The following is a 20005-nucleotide window of genomic DNA, read 5'->3' on the forward strand; positions in this document are numbered from 1 at the left end:
AGATTTTCAAGAAATCCCTTTCTCTTATCATGGGTAAAACTGTAAAAACAAAAAACCTCTGTCCAAACTAGTTGGATTTGAATTTGGTATGTGTATGTTGTATTTTCAGGATCAGCCACTCCAGATCTGATTTTGAACTTTAGGTGCTGATATGTGAAACATGGGTGACAAAGTGTTTAAGCCTTGCCTGAGGTAGGTTGACATAGTAATGCTAATGATGATAGCAGATATAAAGTGCTGTCACTTTCAGTATGTGGTTAGTGATTTCATTTATATAGAGTAAATATAGACAAATTCACTATAAAAAATAGTGGCCATGTCTTGATTTTTCATGTATTGACTTGGTCTCTTGGTCCATGGCTTGATCTTGGTCTTGTTAATGTGGTCTTGACTACAACACAACCATCAGTACAGAGTCCAGCACCTCAGTCTTACTGAAAACCCCCATACTGAAAAACAAAACTGGATCCACTACACACAGGGTGGGCATTAACACACCACTGAGGCCAAGTAGCACAACACTCTACCAGCATGGCTGACTGAGCAATCAGCTGGCCCAGTAAAGCCAGACTTCACATCATTCACCCTGCTATGTCAAAACCACAGCGAGAGAAAGTGACTTAATGATGTTAGCACTTCCTCTACCAGCCTCTAAGGTCTTTTATCTGCATGTCAGTTAACTGACTGGTGATGAAAACCTATCCTACACCACCTCTGACCATGATTTCTACTTCTTCTCCTGGTGACTAGACCCTTACCAGATGTGTACTCTGTCAGGTGTTAGCCCCGCCCACCAGGTAAAGGTACTGTTCTCAGTCAAAACGCAATGGCTTTGCCATCATGGAAACACAGCTATAGCTCTTTAAATGTAGGTGTGAATTCAACCAACTGATTCCTGAATGCTTCTATGGATCCCATCAACACATCACCTCCTCCATATTCTCTCACCAACTGCAGTTTCTTAGATGACAACTGATGACGTTAGTCCGTTCCACTTTTGTTTGGATGTCTGAGGATTGATGTTAATTGCAGGACCAAACGGGTTTCAATTATCTTATCCAAAACAATGAAGTCTTCTGAAGTTAAAACTGCTGTGAAACAAGCAAGTCAATGTGAGTTAAATCCCAGCAGTCATTTGGCAGCACATGGTACAGCTTAGTAAAGAAAACAATGAATACATTCCACATTTTCCTATATGCTTCCAAATGAAATGTCTCCACTTGGCCAAGAGCCCAGCACCAGTTAAAAGCTGTGTCCACGTTTTCTCACATGAAGACAGTTTTACTGCATGAATAGGTCTTAATGCATGATAATCTGATTAGTTTAAGGTCTTAAAAAAGTAAAGACCGTAAAGTTAAAGCTTAAGTGGTCACGTCAGCTTTTGAAACATGCTCAGGACAATACTTGTGTGTACAAACATGCACCACACTGAATATTTTGCAGATTTGAGAAAATAAACACAAAGTGTTGTGCAAATAATGTGTATGTGCAAAGGTTTGCATGCACAGGATGGGACGAAAAGAAAATCAAGTTGGCGTGTTGTTTTGCGCGCAACATATTCTTGAGATACTGTGAGAGGAACTTCACCACAAGCGGTTCTGTCTCTGTCGAGTTGTGATGCCAAAAAGCACTGAAACTCACCACAGTGAGCAGAATAATAGTTTCACTGGCACTACAGGATGAGCTGATACAATACTCAGTGTTGGCTGATACCAATTATGAGACTTCTGAAAACTATAAACAAGGACTTTGCAATAGTATATTTGAAGAAAGGCTCTGAAAATAAACATAACATACATACATACAGTTGTATTTGGCTAGTGAGAGGAGCTGGCCTGCTGCCAGCTAGTGGCCAGAGGCTGAAATACACCACTAAACCACTGTGAGGAATATTTCCATATCGACACAGCGCTCCAAAGAATCTATACAGTATCCTGCCATGAAACATTTCTTTACCTCTGAATCGTAGACTGTGCTAAATATTGTGCCACTTAAAGATGTCTTATACTTGTGATAATATCAAAAACATCACCTGAATGTATGAAATGTTCTTTTTATTACCGTTATGTTCACATCAGGGGCAAGTCTTCTATCTACTTTTTTTAAATTATTATTATAGTTATTTTTGAGGACTCAATACAAACGTCATACTTTTCCTGTATCACTTGTGCCTAAATCTATATTTTTTCATAAAAGCTTTATCCTGACAGCCGAGAGAATAATATAGTAAAATGTTTAAATGGTTCCTGACATCCTGCACATGTTACTCACAAAAAAGTCTCCTGTGAGACATTGAACTTCCATTTCAATAACAGTAAACAGTCACTGCAGTGGTAAAAAAGTTAAGTAGTTTTCTAAACAAACCCTGCTGTGAGGTTACAATACTAGCCACTGCACCACTAACCTCATCTATAACTACTGTGAACTCTTACCTCATCCTAACCAAACAACATGTGTTCACAAACTGCATTCTTACCCAAACCCTCACCATCACAACTAATGCGTAACCCTAAAACCAAGTCTTTTAAGTGGTGACAGAATGTGAGGACCAGCCAAAATGTCCTCACAAGGATACACATACAAGAACACACACACACATGCACACATGCACACATGAACGCAGGAGTGGCTCTGCATTTCCAAGAAAGAGATTTTAGGTTGTGCCCGGCATTGCAAGGAATCATTATTAGTGAGAGGCATTTAAACAGAATATTTAGAGGCAGGCAACGACCTTGATACGACACTTGAAATGCCAGGCTTTTGAGAATATCTTTGTAACTCAATCACACTATCTCTGTCCATCCCAAAGCTTCAGGTTCCCGGTGAAAAATGGACAAGGAGATGTCTTGACAATGATCACACACTTCACACATGGACAGAAACACATGGACACCATAGCTAATATATAAGGAGTAAAATAATAACATACAAGTTGATATATGATTGAAGAGACTTATCAAGACGTATCACATAACTTAATCTGTGTAATGTGACTTCAGGGACCCATTCAAAAATGGGGATGAATAACTTAGTAGTGAACAATGGCAGAGGCTTTGGGTTTCACGGCTCCCTGAGTCCTTGGACCACTGGGTCTGGGATCTGGGCTCTGGGCCTACCTTCCAACAGTTTACATAAAACATTTGAATACATGAAAAACATAGCTATTATATTTTTTTAAACAATTTTAGCAGCCAGATTTTGTTATTATCTCTCCCTCTCTCTCTCTCTAAGTCAAAATAAATTAGAACTAAAGCCATAAATATACTTCCATACAAACCGGCTGTTGTGTTTATGTGACTTCAGGGAGGAGATCATGGCAGTGAGTGACCTTCTGTCTTACACATCTAAAAATCCACTAAAAGGACACTATTTTTTTGTTATGGAAATGTTGAAAAATGTAGTGAACATAACCTATGTAGTGTGCAGGATGTGCTCATTTTTGGTTGCTTGGCAACAGTCAAGTCAGTCCAGTCGTGGAACTATTTTTGTTGGTGAAGTGTTATGACAAGTCTTAACCTGTAGCTTCTCATTTCCAACTATAAAATAGCATTCTAGAGAAGTGTTCAATGCTGTTGTCGTGCACAGCTGCTATGTGGTCATAACGCCCCCTGATGTGGTGGCGTTTCATTATTTTACACAATAAAGGAATGTTATATATCATGTTAATGTCACAACAGGAGTGGACGTGACCTCTGCAGTATTGGAGAGAACTACGGTGGCCTTCACATACAAGAAAGTATGTGAGTATGTTTAATAGATAATAGATATTGTACTTCTTCTCCATCTGGCTTCTTGCCTGATAGAGATTGTTCTTTTTTAAATATGACCAGCATACACCAGCCCTCTCCTTTGGAATGATGTTTTTTTTCTGAATGGGCTGTATTGGATCAGAAGTTTGGGTTTGGCATGTTTACATGACGCATGTTTATTCCAGTTAAGCTGTCTTAATGTTTACAGCTTGTCTTAATCCACAAATGTTAATAAAAATATAAATATATAATAAACACTCATCAGCTAAAAAAAAAAAAGCTCAAATAAAGGTCCAGGCTGCAAAATGAAGATGTGACATACTACCCGTAGTAGTGTACAGTTGCTTTAGAATAAGAAAAAAAGCATTTGGCTATCTTTAGCTTTTATTATGTACTTCAGCTTGAATGAAGCTTCCATCTTGCTACTCTCCAACGTATATAGTACGTACGAGCCAGAGCATGAGTTCTGTTAAATATTGAAATTTTAGACATTTCCCTGATAGTTGTTTGAGATTATTATTATTTTTAACTGATCTACAGTCGGCTTTATTTTTAATTGTCGGACGTCTCTTCCTGTGACGACACAGACCTCTCAGTGGCCTATCTGGCCACGTCACACATAGTATCGCCTCAGCTTGTTTGGAACCTCGCCAGAGCAGGTTCTAAGAAAGTACCTGTACCAGGTACTATGCTAGTGGGAACGCAACTTAACCGAGTAGAGCTGGTGGAAACATGCCATACATGTGGTCCTGTGATGGACGGGCAATCTGTTCAGTGTGAGAGGATAAAGTGGTAGAAGATGGATGGTGTTTTGATTGCAGTTGTCCAAAGTGACACCCGATTTAAATGTGTGTACATTTGTTTATTTACAGCACGGAAAAAATGTTTCAAATGTCAGCTGAAACAAATGCCATCACATTTCAATGCCGGTGTCACAACTTTGTGTGAACACCAGGTAAAGCAAAAATATTTATATCCATATTAAAAAAAAGTACTAATTCTCAGCAAAAATGAGAATTTAAAAAGTTCATAAAACTGAAAAACCTTGATTCAGAGTTCCTTTTTTAAAAAATAAATACAAATCTAAGAGTTATCGTGAAGGGAGTCCTGCAGCCAGGATGCTGCCAAGCAGTGTCCGATCCTTCAGGGCATTTTCGACATCTTTCTCCTCGATCTTCAGAAACACCTGCGGGACGAGAACACGGCTCATGTAAGTATGTGTGATTCAAACGGTTACAGTGTGAGGGCAGAACAGGGGGCGGGACAAAGGCAGATTTGAGGGGGGTGGTTACCTTGGTGAGACGAGCCTCTTTGGCTTTCTTCAGAGCGAAAATTCCTCGACTCTCCAGCAGAGCGCAGAGCGACAAACACTCGCCCTGACCGACCGCTGACACCTGCCGCTGAGCACACAGTCTGCTGTAAACCTCATGGAGCTGAAATGATACAAGGCAAAACCTCATCAGCTACAACTCTGGTGCCATCTGCTGGCTGATAAGGGGATCAATCTACATTTACAGAATAACCTGTTTTTTATTCTTAAAAAGGACCTGCCTGCCTGCCTGCGTACTTGAGGTTTGGCCCTAAAAGTCACTTGTGATGTCACCTGCCTGCATTTCACTGACTCAACAGGCAAGCAGGTGACAACACAAGTGACTTTTAGGGCCAAACCTCAAGTACACAGGCTCTGACTCTCACACACACGTCACTTTTTCCATGCAGACTAGTTGTTTTTTTGCCACCAAAAAAAAGAGGCAAATCAGCAGGCGACATTAAAGGTTGTTATTGATCAAATGAAGTTAGCTTTGTTGCCTTATTTAGAGTCAAGTCACTTTTTAGTGGAAAATATAATTTCAACTAATGTTAGTTAATCATGTTTGCTAGTTTCAAACAGGCTAATAAACTAAACATGCCAAACATTTCAAAATCCATTGTTTTGTCACCTTGATGTTGAACAGTTTGCAGGAGTTTATGGTATTCGTAATATTTGTATGTATATTTGAGTGTGAATGCTGTTAGTTCAGCTCCGAGTTCTGATGTAAATGGAACCCCAGTGATTTTAATTATGTGTTTATTATTTGTATTACCACATTATCATTGTGTTTTTGCTACAATTAACACACATGTTTGTATAGCATTCATAGTGAGGGCACTCAGACATAATGCATTCCCTCACCATCACCCTAAAATCAGGTCTTAACCATGAAAAATAAATTTTTAGGGGTGTCAGAATGTGAGCACCAGTCAAAATGCCCTCACGTTTTTTGATAAGACACACCCCATACAAGAAACACCCACCACACACAGATCGTTTTGTGTTCCGTCACATTTACGCACACAAATGAAGTCCTTAAAAAAAATAGAAGCTCATGCAACCTGCTTTAAAATCTCTAAACCATCCCATTACTAGTTTATAAAAGACCTATCTTAGAGGCTCACCTTCCCGAGGACGACCTCTTTGCACTTTCCGTTGCGAATGAGCAGCAGGAGGCAGCAGACGAGCAGTTTCTGCTGCAGGGGGAAGCTCTCTCCCTCCGAGCTGCTGCTCTGAGACGCCATCCGGTCGCCGTACACCTCTGACAGCACCCGTGCAACCTGAGGGAGGCTGACTCGAGACACTGAACCAGCCAGAGAACACAATGGTCTTCAAGTCAGTCAGTGCTCCTGTTCATGGTCAACTCATCTGAAAGCTGAATGTGAACAGCAGCTAAATCATGAGCAAAACCTGTGTCACACTTTCACTCACCTTTGGTTTCTGCCTCTGATGCCGATTTCTTTCGCTCGTCAGACTCAACGACCTCAACCGCTCTCCTGGAAGATAACGGAATCACACATAAAACCTAACAACTCTCATTTAACAACAAACAGTCAAGTCATTTGAGCATAAATCATCACAGACATACTGATGAGCCGACATATTATTTAAATTAATTAATTTTACTACATCTTTAGTGTAAGAAATATTATAATATCAAAATCATTCTAAATGATGAATAGAATGGTTAGTTGTAACTCTGGTTTAGAGATTTACCTGCAGATGTCCAAAGCCTTCCTGGCATCTCCAGACACTGCAGACACTTTTCTGGCACAGAACTGAACCGCAGAGGCGTCAAGGATTCCATCAGCAGACGCCTGAGGATGAACATTCGTCACCAGATGAATACACCAGACATTGTACTCCATTTTCCCATGTGACCTGTGGTCTGTGTGCTTGTGGGTTTTTTCTACCTGCGTGAGTCTGTCCTGGACGATGGCAACGAGCTCCTGGCGGCTGTAGGGAGGGAAGTGCAACAGTTGAGGGCGACAGTGAGGTCGAGCCTGGAGCCTGGGCAGGATACGATCCGTCAAATCCAGAGCATTGGCAATACCTGCAAAAAAAAGTAATAATAATTATTAAATAAAAAAAATAAAACTCTTCATTAACCTACACTCGCCACCAGGTTTACTGATGAAACATCCCAATTGTGACTGTACTGTAACTGTAAAAACTGCAACAGGAAACGACCTCTGAGCTGTGACGATCAGTTATGGTGAACTTTTGGATCATGGAGTCACAGTTGACATATTTCAACTGTTGTGTTCTCCTTCTACATTTTAAACAGGGGTCAACCCAATCGACTTACCAATGAGACAGAGGCGAGACTTGGGCAGGTACGGCCATTCAAAGATGGTGTAGAGCACGTCCTGAGCTTTACTGTCCAGCTGATCCATCTCGTCAAGGACAAGAAGCCTACGAACCGGAGCAGATGGTGCCAGGGTTATTATTGGTCAATGAAAATATAACTAAAATGACATCTTCAGTTTAAAACGTGAAGAACCGGACCGTGTCGGGTTTACTCACACTGAGGGCCCCGGGGCCGTGAGGAGCTTCTGCAGGCTGCTCTGCCCGCCAGATGCTTTCAGCTTGTTGGCCAGTAGTGGGAATATGGAGTGAGAGCTCCTCAGACTCATACAGTTCACAACCACCATCTGCACTGACGACAGCTCAGCCTGACAACAACAACATCACAGCCGTTTAGTCCACTCAACAAAAAACATACAGTAATTCATTATCTAAATTATGTAGATTGCATTCAGTGCCAGCATACTTCAAACATGTCCTGCACTCGTTTCAAAGTAAAAACACTATTTCCTGAATACATTCTCCCTCCCCTCATTCTCCCTCCTGTACCTGTAACCTGAGCTGTCCAGTAGGTGGCAGTAAAGCTCCATTTTTAACTTTCAGGACAACAAGCAGTTAAAAGTACCTTCATGTCCTGCAGGACACAGTTGAGACAGGCCGTCTTCCCGGTTCCAGGGGCTCCAGAGATGTAGAGGCTACCGGGAAGACGCTGCAGCACCTTCTCCTCCAGAAAAGAGCGGATGGACGTCCGCTCGGCCTCCCTGGACAGCAGCCGCTCGGGGACGGCGGTGTGGAGAGCCTGCTTCACGCTGTGAAAGCTCGACTCTAGAGGAGAAATCGGAGAGTGTTAAACCTGACAAACGCCATGAACTTTAAATTCATGACAAACTGTAATAATTCACATTAAAAGAAGCTGGACTTCAGGTCATTTCTTATAATAGTATTTTAGAAATAGATTATCAATCATTTCCCATATTTCAACAGTTTTACAGTACACAACAGTGTTTTATGCATCGCTGTGTGTGTGCTTGTACAGTGCGATTGTTTGAGTGAGAGAAGGAGCCGTGTATTTGTGTGTCTGATAATGTAACTACATACGTTCTTTGTTCTTTCAATCGTGTTTGTGCTACAGTGAGTAAATTGCTCATTCTGGCTCCATCATATAAATTAATTAGTTTTTTCCAATGACATGAAACAGCGTATGTTTTTCTAACATCTAGTTTCAGCCTCTGTGAATGGGATGTTTGCTGCCATCTTCTGAATAAATGGTCCTATAATGCCCAGATAAAATAAAAACATACTTTCTACAAACAGCCGGACGACCGGCGGCCTCTTGTTTTGGTGAGCGGGACTTCCAGCAGGTGTTTCCTGTCGTCTCGGGGACAGTGCAGTGGTGGGAGAGAGAGGCTGTCGTGGCGAGGACGGCACCAGCTGGCAGCGGGCTAAAACCGGCGAGTTCTCGTCAAAGCCCAGCTTACGCGGTGAAGCCAGGATCTGCTTGCTCTGCTTTGGCGGTGAACCCAGCAGGGCGGTGCCGAGGTTACAGCTGTTATCATCACCTTCACGAACAAAACACAGAATATTTTCAGAAAGAGAAATGCTATCAGTGACATCGGCATTTTAAACTGGAACATAATATGAAGGGGTTTTACACATGAAAGTTGTCATCTTTGTTCTGCTTGAAATAGAGATAAAACTAGGGATGAGCAGGTATGATATTCAGTATCAGTCAGATAGTGGTCAAAATCAACGGATCGAATAGCAGAAAAATGTTAAATGTGACACCATCCAAACATCATAGACAGAGAGAGCATGCTTTTCTATGTACAGACCATGCTAATAAAGAAACTTGGGCTCTTTATTCCTATTATTATGGGAGCAGTGTCATTGTTACTGTTGGTGAATTACATCTTCACAATAGCCTGAAATGGTTAGAACAAAAAATAACTGACAGATACTGAGGGTTGTGTTTATCTGCATTACTAATCGGACAAGAAAGTGGTACCATGGCAGCAACTCTGAAGCAAGTGTTTTACATATAATTTCTGTTAAGGGTCTCCTTTTCATATGGTTATAATTCACTTTTTTTGGTATCATGTGGCCCCATTACATTTTGATGTACTTTAAATATTTTGACGGTTGATCATTTCCCCCCAAAATGCCTGTTTGTCAATCAAACCAAAGACATGCCTTACCTGTGCGTTTCCGGGGGCTGAGGGGAAGACGTGGTTGAACGCCAGGGGAGGAAGGCGGTGGTCGCCTGGGCAACAGGGTGACGGACTGGTCGCGGGGATGTCTTGGGGAGAGCGGTCCGATCTGTGTCAGCGCTGAGGAAACGCTCTGAGGCTCTGGCTTCGTTGGTGAAGAGATTGGGGACTTCTGGGGCAGCGGTGTCTTTGACTTTGCCGCAGCTCTGCAGGATTTGCGACGGGGGAACTCCAGCGTGGGCTGAGGGCGGCCCTGAGAGCGCGTGCTGGGCATTTTGATGTTTTGACCTGAAACATTAGATAAAAACGGTTTTATCAACAACTCCAGCAGATATACTGTACATACTCCTTCATTAGTATTAAGAACCATGTACCTAAAGCAGGGGTGTCAAACTCATTTTTGTTCAGGGGCCACATACAGCACAATTTGATCTCAAGTGGGCCGGACCCGTAAAAATAGTAAAATAATAGCATAATAACCTATGAACAACAAGAACTCCTTGCTTTTTTTCTCCTTTGTTTTACATTTAATGAAGGATATTTTTACAAAACATGAAGTTTCTTGAGAAATAGTGCAAAAAAAAAGTGCAAGTCAACTTGAGTGCCTAAATTTCAACAATCACACTGCCTAAATGGCTACCCATCACACTGGGAAGACATTTAGTCATTGTAATCGTAGTGTGAAATTTTAACAAATTCATCCTGTGGGCCGGATTGGACCCTCTGGCGGGCCAGTTCTGGCCCCCGGGCCGTATGTTTGACACCCCTGACCTAAAGAGTACATTTAAAGAAACACTCAAGAGTCATTTTAACTCTTCATTTTTTTTTTTTTTGGTGTTAGATTAACACAACATGAGTTAAGTTAAGTAACACACATCCTGTCTATTGTTTAATAGACATAGGCATTTGTGTTTTTATTCATTTGCTGTGTAAGCTTAACAAACGCTATGTGCCGTGTTTGTTGCGTCTGATGTTTTGAGGCTGCAACTGCTGTGTGATTTAATCCTACAGCTAAGCTTGTATTTTGACAAAATTCAAAGATAATTCATTGTCTGGGAAACATTACTTCAACAATTCTATACTGGAGAGATTTATGTTACATCATATATGCTCAAATATGAGGATTCAGACATTTTTTTTATTTCAAACATGTTTTACAGCATTTACTGTTCAACTCTTTTACTATTACTGTATATAATTACTATATGCTGCATGATCATGATAAAGCCTTGAAAACATTCTCCACATCTTAGCTCTTCAAGCCACCACAGATGAGACTAAATCTGCTGTGTGTTTAATGCTAATTGTTCTTTTTGGGTGTGTTCATTGCTTTGAAAGTGGTGTTTAACTACCTGGATTGCTTTTATTCAAGTGCATTTTTGCTGTGGAGACTAAAGTATTTTTGGAAGCTAATGGGGATCCTACTCACGAACAAAGAGACCATGCAAACTATCATGACGACAGTAGGTCAAAGCCTTGGGGACAGATCTCTCTGGCTGTCTTTACGTGTATACAAGAACAAAAGAGACTATTAAGCTAATAGAATTCAGTGAATACGATACATTGCTTAATGTTAAAAGGTACAGAAACACTGCATGTTGTAAATATGCCGAGATTTACGTATGTAAACACTTACAAAGCCTCACTTAAAGTCACAATTACATTAAAACAGAGAGGAAACAATACAGTGTTGATGATAAATGGCGCCAACAAACGCCTCCATTTCCCTGTAGGGAACTGGGCTAATTCAACAATAAATCACTGGGCTCTAACCTGAAATGAGTCAAGTTAACATTACAATAAGTCTAAAGGTAAATGAGATTTTATATAGAAGGATATGAGACGAAAAAGTAGCAGATAAACTCGAGAGAGAGCGAGAGACAACCCCGCTGCGAAACTTCAGCTCTTTGTGTTTAAATTAACACGATAATGAAAACTTTACCTGTGTTTAAAAGCTGAATAATCCGTTGCAAGTCACACTGCAGTGTCCAAAAATGTCTCACGATGTCTTTCCCTCAGTGTCCTTCTGTCTTCTGCAGCAGACTGAAGTGAAGAACAGCTTGCGCCAAATCGCTTCCTCGTCGAGCAGCTGTTTTCCCGCCGATGCACTGATTGGACCAAGCAGCAGTTTCCCGGACGCTGATTGGCTGAGCTCAGGCGGAAGTTACGACAAGTGTTGCCCCGCCCACCCTTACTTCTGTGGCGGGAGATTGAACAGAGGACTGTTTTGGCGGAATATATTTTTTCCCGGGAAATATAGAACCCTCCCTCTGTATTCTTTATACCTCCAATTATATACATGTGCTATATTTTATTCTTCATTGCATTTGTTAAAGTACAGATTTGTAGTAAATGTACTTAGTGACTTGTACTTTTTACCTCTATTATACTACGCGTTCTACATTTTACTTGACTATACAAAGCTTTGGAAGTCACGTAATTCACTCAAGTGGGTTATACTTTTACTTCATAGTAGTTGTAAAGAAAGGGTAAGGGATTAAAATCGAATTTTAAAATTTACAGCTGAGCTGAAACTCAATATGTTCATGATAAAGAAATGTAGTATAGAGTTCCTTAGTCAGACTCTCTAAAATTAATAAAATACAATGTTCTTGCATCAGTGGAGAAGAGAATCGGTCATACATCAGTGAAGCATTTTAATTTAATACTATTTTTCTGGCAATAAAACAATACAATAGCAGTGTCCGTTAGAAAAGTATAAAACAGAGCACAGATAAAAAAATCAGCAACAAAGTTCAGTAGTTTACACTTATATATACAATGCTACAATTTCATCTTTAAAATACAGTTTTCTTAACAATAAATATGATTTCTAATGTGAATGTCCACCTTGGTCCAGCTTGTGGGCCCCCATTATGGGCTGAAATATGTGCCACCAGAAACTGAATTTGAACTGTGACATAGTTTAAGATAAGACTGGCTGCATAGATCATGATTATTGCAGCTCCAGCAGCCCCTCATCAACAACCTCATCCGGAAACTTCTGGGATGATGTTTCACAAGACACTGTCGAGGTTCACCTTGTTGCTCTCTGTGTCCCATCAGATTTGTCCATGTTGTCCTTGAATTGTCTCCCCACATTTGCCTGTGTGAGAGGAACACGTCTGTGTTGAATATATACTTCTTTTTATTATTATTGTTATTATTATTATGATTATTATTATCTGTATAAAAGGTACTGACACAGTCTTCACTGACTCTGCTGAGAACCAGCCTGAGACATGGAGACTGGCTTTCACTGAAAACATGGCTGCCAGTGGGGACACCAGGAAAAACAGATGAGCTACTCAACAACTAAAATCAACGCCAGCTTTATTCTCCAACATCACTCTCCTGCACCAAGGTCCAAAAGGAAAATGTGAGCTCTGATCTGAATGAATGACTCCAAACACCAAAGTCAGATAAAAGATTTGAAGTCCATGCTTGAGGCAGCAGAGGATCAACAGCTCTTGCGTGTCGTGATGTAAAATAGTTGATTTTCTCTGTGGATTTTGGTGTGGGAGAGTGAGTGGTCAGCAAAGTGACACACACACTAAGGCTCGTGTGGAAACATTAGGGGAGTGTTTGTTTAGTGGCTAAAATCTATTCTTGTGTCCTCACTGTCAGCCACGTTTTGTCTGAGTGTGAGCTTCCATGTCTTAGGCTGGTTTTCGGTGCAGGGGCTGCACACAATGTTGACTTTCTATCAATTCCCTATACAGCCACACCTCAAAACACTTAACCTCACAGTCATCATTTCTGCCCCAAATACTTGAAAAGACTTTTCAAATGTGGACATGTCACCATTCAATTCATCCACTTTGCTGTGAACAGAATGTCCAAGTGCAACATCGTTTGCAGAAGGTAAGATAGCAACATTTTTCAGCAAGAGTCTGATGTAATGCAGTACAGCTGTAGAAGGTAGTATTACAGCTGAATGCTGAAGTCAAACTTTACCCAGACCAATGCTGGGGTGAATGTACTGAAAACAAAACATGATAGAAAACTGTAACTTACAGGTCATTCCATTTTTCACGAGGTAAACAACGAAAGCAGCCAGAACAACAAGAACAAGAACAAGAACAACACCAGTGATGGCACCAAATCTTTCTCTTTTCCTTTGTGGAGGAAAAACAACGTGATGCGCTGAGAAGACAAGAAAACTCAGTTATTCATTCTGCTCATTCATCTGTAGTCTACTGCTCCTGATTCAAAGACTAAAGATGGAAGTAGAGTCAGTTTATCTAGTCACTCAAAAGGTAGAACAGCAGTTTTCTAGTCAAGACAATGAGTGAGACATTTACCAGGGTCTTTGGACGTCACAGGTCCCACAGTCGTGAAGGCGTCCTTCTGTTCTACTGTTTTTTGAAAGTTAGACACAAACAATTTGAGTAAATCACAAATCACATCTCATTTTGGAACAAACTCTGGAACATTAACGTCAGCATTCTTACCAACATTGACCCTAATAGTACAATGGGCCTTCAGGTTTGGGACAAAACACTTGTATGGTCCAGTGTCTGTCAGCTGCACTGAGGACATCCACATTGTGATTCGTCCCTCTGTCAGGTTCTGGTGCACGAGTCTCGTCCTGTTTCTGTACAACTTGGACTGTAGAAATGGATGATCATTTCCATGTCGATACACGTGGACCACCATGTTCATGTGGTCAGGTCTGGTGAAATCCACTGTATATTCTTTCAGGTCGACCGTGGGGTGCAGCTGACACCAAAGTTTCACATCATCACCTTCCTTTACCTCGATCGTCTGAGCCGGACAACTAACATGATATTGTTCTGCCCCTGCAGAGAAAAAAATAACACAGAGACAGTTCAAACATAGGTTCAACATAAACACCATTTATACACTTCAGTGACACATGATCAGCAGTGACTGAGCTGTGTGCACCCCCTGCACTAAGAACCAGCCTGAGACACAGAGAACCGCTCCCTCTGAAAACATGGCTGCCAGCAGAGACACAAGGAAAATCAAGTTTTAGCCACTTTAGTCTATGATAACTTGCAAATAAGTTCACTACTTTACCTTACTATTAGACAGCCTTTATTAATAATGATAAAATCAAGCGTTTACTATGTCCACCAAAGAGGTTCTGTTTTCATCTGCATAGGATGTCCATCTGTAAGTTTGGCCTTCTGTTAGCAACTTCCCATCTATGGTTTTAGACAGGAAGTTCAGCCAAGGTGATCACCCAAGTATGTTCCCATTGAGTGTTGGTAAGAATCTACTCACTGATGAAGCACATTTACACCACATGGTATTTGATGCAGCAGGTGGACGTCGCTGCAGCCTGATCCAATACCAGGTGATACCAAGGCTAGTATCCCGATACCAATACCGATACTTTTAGATGTCCTACTTGTCTATATGAAAATATATGACTTTTACAATGAATTTTTTTTTTGTTGTAAAAGGAAGTCTTTTTATGGTAAGTATAACTCACATACCACCAAAAATAGACTAAATAGCTACAGTTTTACATGATACTGAATTGTGTTAAGATGATGGCAGGAATGTGAGTTAAATTAACGCCTACATATCGTGGTGGGAGGAGACATTTTTATCTAACTAAATAAATACAATAAAATAAATAAAATATTATGTGTTAATGCAAAATTTACAAAAACATTCTGGTATTGTATGTAAATGTATCCATATGCCTGTGATGGTGGGCACTGTGATGTATTTTCACTATACCTGGATATTGCCTGCCTCTCTGTAGGGCCAAGACAGAGGTCTGCCTCATTCGGGCCGCAGGTGTGGGGCTCTTCCCTGCACTCTCTCTCCCTCTCCTCTAATCTCCTCCGCTGCAAGTCGTCGTGCTCTTTGGTATGGTTCACCTTTAGGTGTTTTGTGAGATTTGTGGTATTACCACAATACCTGAGACACTTTGAGCACAAATCACCGAGCTTACTGCTGTGAAATGTGTCCAAACGATGCTCCTTTCTCTCTGCCATCGTGTGACTCTTTCCTTCTCCGCTGTCTCTGGCTGACTGAGAGACGACTGCTGGCGTGTGCATGCGACGCGCATATCAGTGCGCGAGCTGCCAAGTCAGTCAAGAAGCAGGAGCCAGAAGGAAAAGTAGTTCCATATCCGACACAAATATTGACCACAGGTTTCACTTTTTACTTATATAAAATTGATTAGAGAGCCTGTGTCATAAAAGTATTAACGTTTCTTGTAAAAGTGGACTTGGAATCGATATGTTGTAAAGATCATATCCGACAGTGAAGACGGCACATCATAGTCACTCTGAACAAGGATCCATTGAAAGTAACACTTTTCTCTCAATAATACAATAAGACAATATAAGAGAACTCACTGATGATGATGATGATGATAACTGAGAGAAGGACCTGTATCAACTCCATGACTGAGACACAAGATTCTGCGGCACACATCCACGAGTGACTTTAAATTTACCGGTTATTCAGAACATTAAGTCACGCCCACTTAAATGTGTGTGTGTGTGTGTGTGTGTGTGCGCGAGAGAGAGAGAGAGTGAGCGTCGCCCGACAACCACTCTACTTCTATGCCCTGGATTGCTCAATAAAACAACACATCACCCTTTCCTTGAGTCTTTTTAGACATGTGCGCAGAAGGAATGCAATATTGTAACAAACCAGCATGAATATTATTAACAGACCAACTCTAAACATCTCCATAACTATGAATTTACCAACTCCATATTCTCAGGTACAGCTCTTTTTTTTTTTAACAGTCATTTCACTTCAAACAGCCTTTGATGAAATAGTCTCTTAACATGAATTCATCTTGAACTAAGGCACTAACATCATGTAGTTCTGTCATAACTACTGTACATATTCACCATATCTATCTGGTGGCCTCACAAGTCTGCCACTTGAAGTAACACAAGCTGGAGTTGGTGGTACAGTGACTGGAGGTGTGACAAGAGGTGGATCAACGTCTGGAGCAGATGAATGTAAATGTCCATCACACTCAATTCTTCCCTCTCCACCCCTCACTGAAGTCTCTGGAGCAGATAGGAGGGGCCCTATGTAAGGACGGTTTCTGCGCAGTAGTCCTCTGTCTGTCTGGACTAAATATGACCTTGGAGAGTCACATTGTTAGAGGACCGTAGTTGTCTTCGTCCATCCACGTTCATTGTCCAGCTTAACAGCAACACTATTTCCAGGCTCAAGTACTGGCAGGACTCTTTCATCATGCCTGTTGTCATAGGCACGCTTGTAGCTCTGTTTAACCTTCTCGTCAGTCTGTCTCACCTGTTGGAGATCTGGCCATGCAGGTTGTAGCTTAGATTCCAAAGTAGGAACTGTGGTGTGGATCTGCCTACCAAGCATAAGCTGAGATGGAGTCACACCGGTGGCCTGCAGCGGTGTCGCTCTATAGCTCATGAGGGCTAAGAAAGGATCAGTCTGTTTCAGGATTCGTTTGGCTGTCTGTACAGCTCTCTCTGCCTCTCCATTAGCCTGAGCTTAGTGAGGACTAGTTGTTATGTGTCTAAAGTCATACTCCTGAGAAAACTGGGGACCATTATCTGTGATTAACTTGTCTGGACATCCCCATCTGGCAAATATGTTTTTCAGTTTTCTGTGTAGGCCTGGACTCTTGACAGTGTTTACATGTGCTGACTATTCCCTGAATGTCTCTACTTATCCCAGGCCACCACACACTACACCTAGCACGTTCTCTGCATTTGACAATGCCATGGTGTCCATCATGTATGTGCTGCACCACTATTCTATCATTGTACAATATCAGTCCATTGGAAGTAGTGAGGTTATGTTTGGAAGAGTTTTGGAAGAGGCTTTTACCTTGTCAGGCACTTTAACTGCATACTTGGGCCAACCTGTCATCACATAATGCTAGACCATTATGGCAATTCAGCATTGAGCAGGGTCTGCTGCTTGATCTGGTCGAGTTTGGTCGGCGAGATGGGCCATGCTTTGTGGACTGCTTCCTCGTAAGCCTATATTTCGTAGTTTTCAAGACAAGGCGCAGCGAAATAATAATTATAAAAAAACAAAAAAGTCTGTCCCTCGGCTGGCCCAAAATTTTTATAGTGGTTTTCAGGACCTGGTCTAATGAGGTCTAGGTATGAAACAATAACAGTGAAATCTCCCCTTTAGCATTTTCACAAATACAATAGTGGGTGTCAAGCAAAGTTAATGTCATACCCAAAACGTGTCCCAAAAAAAAGATAAATCAGTGGACAAACAGTCGCACAGCACGTTCGGTAAATTTCCCCTTAACTTACCCCTTAAGTGCCGAATCGGAAGCTGGCGAGGTGGATGCTAACTTCGGCGTAGTCATGGGAGAGTAAGATGCAACATACATAGCCTACAGCTAACTAACAGTTAATAAGTTCGACATGTGCTACGACTTTGTATGCAGTTTGTGAATAATTAATGTCACTTTGGAAACTAATAAATGTTAATAGTATTAGCAGTTTGTAGTTAAACTGCTAAAATATATAAAAAATGAGATGTATTTTCATGAAAATGTAACGTTTGTGAGTAAGTTTTTTTCAAACTTCAAACATCATGGGAATGTTTTTTAATCACCATAAAAGTACTTAATGTTGCCATTATTTTCTTGGACAATAATATCTCAAATCCCTGAGTTCTGTGACAGCAACATTTTGTATTTTACAACATTTTTGATTATTAGCATACAGTATATCAGTGAATGGAAAATCAAGCAAGAAGTGTCCAAGAAAACAACATCATTCCTGTAACAACACATATAAACTAATAGCCACGGTCAATTAATAGAGCCATCAAATTGATAATTTTAACCTGTAATCACATCATTATACTTTTCAGCTTACTGTATTCACTGTTGTTGGTTTTGACATTTATTTACAAATCCATGGTTTAAAGCCCGAAGCAAACGTGCCATCGGTATTCATGAAATCCGCTTGCAAACATCAGTAACGTACTCCCGTCATGCCTTTCGCTGTTCATGGACGTGCCAAGCAAGTCGAGAACGCAGACGGCTCGTTCAAATAGCCGAGAGGCATTATGGGAGTAACACTACTGCGCATGCTCTATGGGCCGCACAACCCGGAAATAAACCCGGAAGTCAGAAACTTTTTTGGCATATGTGCTGGGTGAGCAACTCCAGAGGATCGAATGGAGCCAAAGGGGCGGTGCTCTATCCAGTTCTTATAATACATCCATGTCTCTGCTCCTCAGTGTGCATGCACAATAGAAAAAGGCTCCTAAAAAGGGAAAAAACAAAGAGCCCTCCTGTTGGCTGCCCATTCTCCCATCCACTCTCTCTTTCCTCCTCCTTTTAAACTTCCCTATGATGATGCCTAGTCCTGAATCTCCTCCACAGAGTTCAGCTCACTTAAAAGTGATGAAGATTGAGGCATCTATCTGATGATGGACTTGACTTTATCCTTTACTTGTTGTGTTTAATGATCTCTGTCCTTGTCCTTTTGCTTTTTCTGTTGCCTTTTCTGTCTGATTCGACTCCAGAGACAGGTCCAAAGAGATGCACAGCAGAATGCAGTCTCATGGTTCTGTGCATCTTTTGATGAAGCCTTGCACTCTGCAATACAAGAGGAAAGATTAGCAGAGTAAAAACCTGTGTTTTAGACCAGTGTTTCCCAAACATGAGGACCCACTTTTTGAAGAATGCGCGCAATCGTTACCCAAATCACAGCATAAATTGTGACAAAAACAACATTGGGCATAATGTAGTGTGTAATGTAATTTACAGCCACATCTGTAACAATTCATACCTGAGTGACATGAGTTGATATAGATGTTTACGTTGCCAACAGTACAATCATTGAAGCAGGGAGCGACCACATTGCTTCCCCCCTGCGCTGTGATCCTGAGAGAGGGAACTGAGCACACAATTCAACATTTAGTTATTAAATATGTATCTCAGTATGTTAACACTTTTCAGTCAGATCTCATTTTTTGGAACTAAACTACTTGCTTAGTGTTTATTCTTAATTTGACAACCTTACCTTGAGTGATCTCAGAGGTTTTATCAGCATCGCTCTTGTGCTCCATTTTGTTTTCACGTTTCGATCACTCCTCACCAGCAGTCTTCACCTGAGGAGTGGAAAAGAGAGGGAGAACATCAGACACCGTCAAGCGATTTTACTGTATGTGTTTTTGAATGAATACACCTGAAAATCCCTCCCAATGGCAAATGGATCATTTCCTCAATTTCAATTTTATTTTCAATGAATCCTTGATCAGAGTGATGCTGACTATTATTATAATAGAAAATATCAAGTCATTCAACAAGCGAAGAGCACAACTTGCGGTGGCACATTTTATTCAGGCAGACAAAGTACTCAAAAGTGCATTAGAAGTTGACACTTCATGACAGTAAAATATTACAATTCTGTGAATTGAGTGAATTGAGGGAGACGCTTCCTCCTCTTCCTACGTCTTCTGAGAAA

At 41.1% G+C, this 20005-nt stretch overlaps 2 protein-coding genes across 4 annotated transcripts; both read right to left on the minus strand.

Annotated features, from left to right (window-relative positions):
- Positions 1-4558: 4558 nt before the first annotated feature.
- Positions 4559-11663, minus strand: cdc6 (cell division cycle 6 homolog (S. cerevisiae)). The gene is made up of 12 exons (XM_044028775.1): positions 11518-11663; positions 9564-9863; positions 8670-8927; positions 7994-8193; positions 7588-7736; positions 7370-7476; positions 6975-7114; positions 6778-6878; positions 6493-6557; positions 6186-6364; positions 5042-5182; positions 4559-4935 (listed from the first exon to the last, which is right to left on the minus strand). The coding sequence occupies exons 2-12, from the start codon at positions 9847-9849 to the stop codon at positions 4840-4842; spliced, it is 1722 nt and encodes a 573-aa protein (XP_043884710.1). The 5' UTR covers positions 9850-9863; positions 11518-11663; the 3' UTR covers positions 4559-4839.
- A 483-nt stretch (positions 11664-12146) lies between these two features.
- LOC122771297 (myelin-oligodendrocyte glycoprotein-like) lies at positions 12147-16035 on the minus strand. Of its 3 annotated transcripts, none has more exons than XM_044028785.1 (5): positions 15917-16035; positions 14030-14377; positions 13880-13933; positions 13593-13693; positions 12147-12681 (listed from the first exon to the last, which is right to left on the minus strand). In XM_044028785.1, exons 1-4 carry the CDS (start codon positions 15993-15995, stop codon positions 13608-13610), a joined length of 567 nt encoding a protein of 188 aa, XP_043884720.1. In that variant the 5' UTR covers positions 15996-16035; the 3' UTR covers positions 12147-12681; positions 13593-13607. The 3 variants fall into 3 exon arrangements, with proteins under 3 accessions (XP_043884720.1, XP_043884721.1, XP_043884722.1); XM_044028786.1 differs by lacking the exon at positions 15917-16035 and adding an exon at positions 15291-15575; XM_044028787.1 differs by lacking the exon at positions 12147-12681 and having other exon boundaries at positions 13675-13933.
- Between the last annotated feature and the right edge of the window lie 3970 nt (positions 16036-20005).

The sequence above is a fragment of the Solea senegalensis genome, linkage group LG6 (genome assembly GCF_019176455.1).
Source record: "Solea senegalensis isolate Sse05_10M linkage group LG6, IFAPA_SoseM_1, whole genome shotgun sequence".
In the NCBI taxonomy this organism is placed as follows: Eukaryota; Metazoa; Chordata; class Actinopteri; order Pleuronectiformes; family Soleidae; genus Solea; species Solea senegalensis.

Excerpts from the sequence above, each read along its gene's own strand:
- LOC122771297 (XM_044028785.1), bottom strand. The coding sequence starts at position 15,995 with ATGTGTGCCGCAGAATCTTGTGTCTCAGTCATGGAGTTGATACAGGTC. Across the intron at positions 13,934-14,029 it reads TACTATTAGGGTCAATGTTG|TAGAACAGAAGGACGCCTTC; the intron begins GTAAGAATGCTG and ends TTCAAAAAACAG. Across the intron at positions 13,694-13,879 it reads TGTGACGTCCAAAGACCCTG|GAAAAGAGAAAGATTTGGTG; the intron begins GTAAATGTCTCA and ends TCCTCCACAAAG.
- cdc6 (XM_044028775.1), bottom strand. The coding sequence starts at position 9,849 with ATGCCCAGCACGCGCTCTCAGGGCCGCCCTCAGCCCACGCTGGAGTTC. Across the intron at positions 7,477-7,587 it reads ACGGCCCCGGGGCCCTCAGT|GCTTCTTGTCCTTGACGAGA; the intron begins GTGAGTAAACCC and ends TCCGGTTCGTAG. Across the intron at positions 6,879-6,974 it reads TCCAGGACAGACTCACGCAG|GCGTCTGCTGATGGAATCCT; the intron begins GTAGAAAAAACC and ends GTTCATCCTCAG.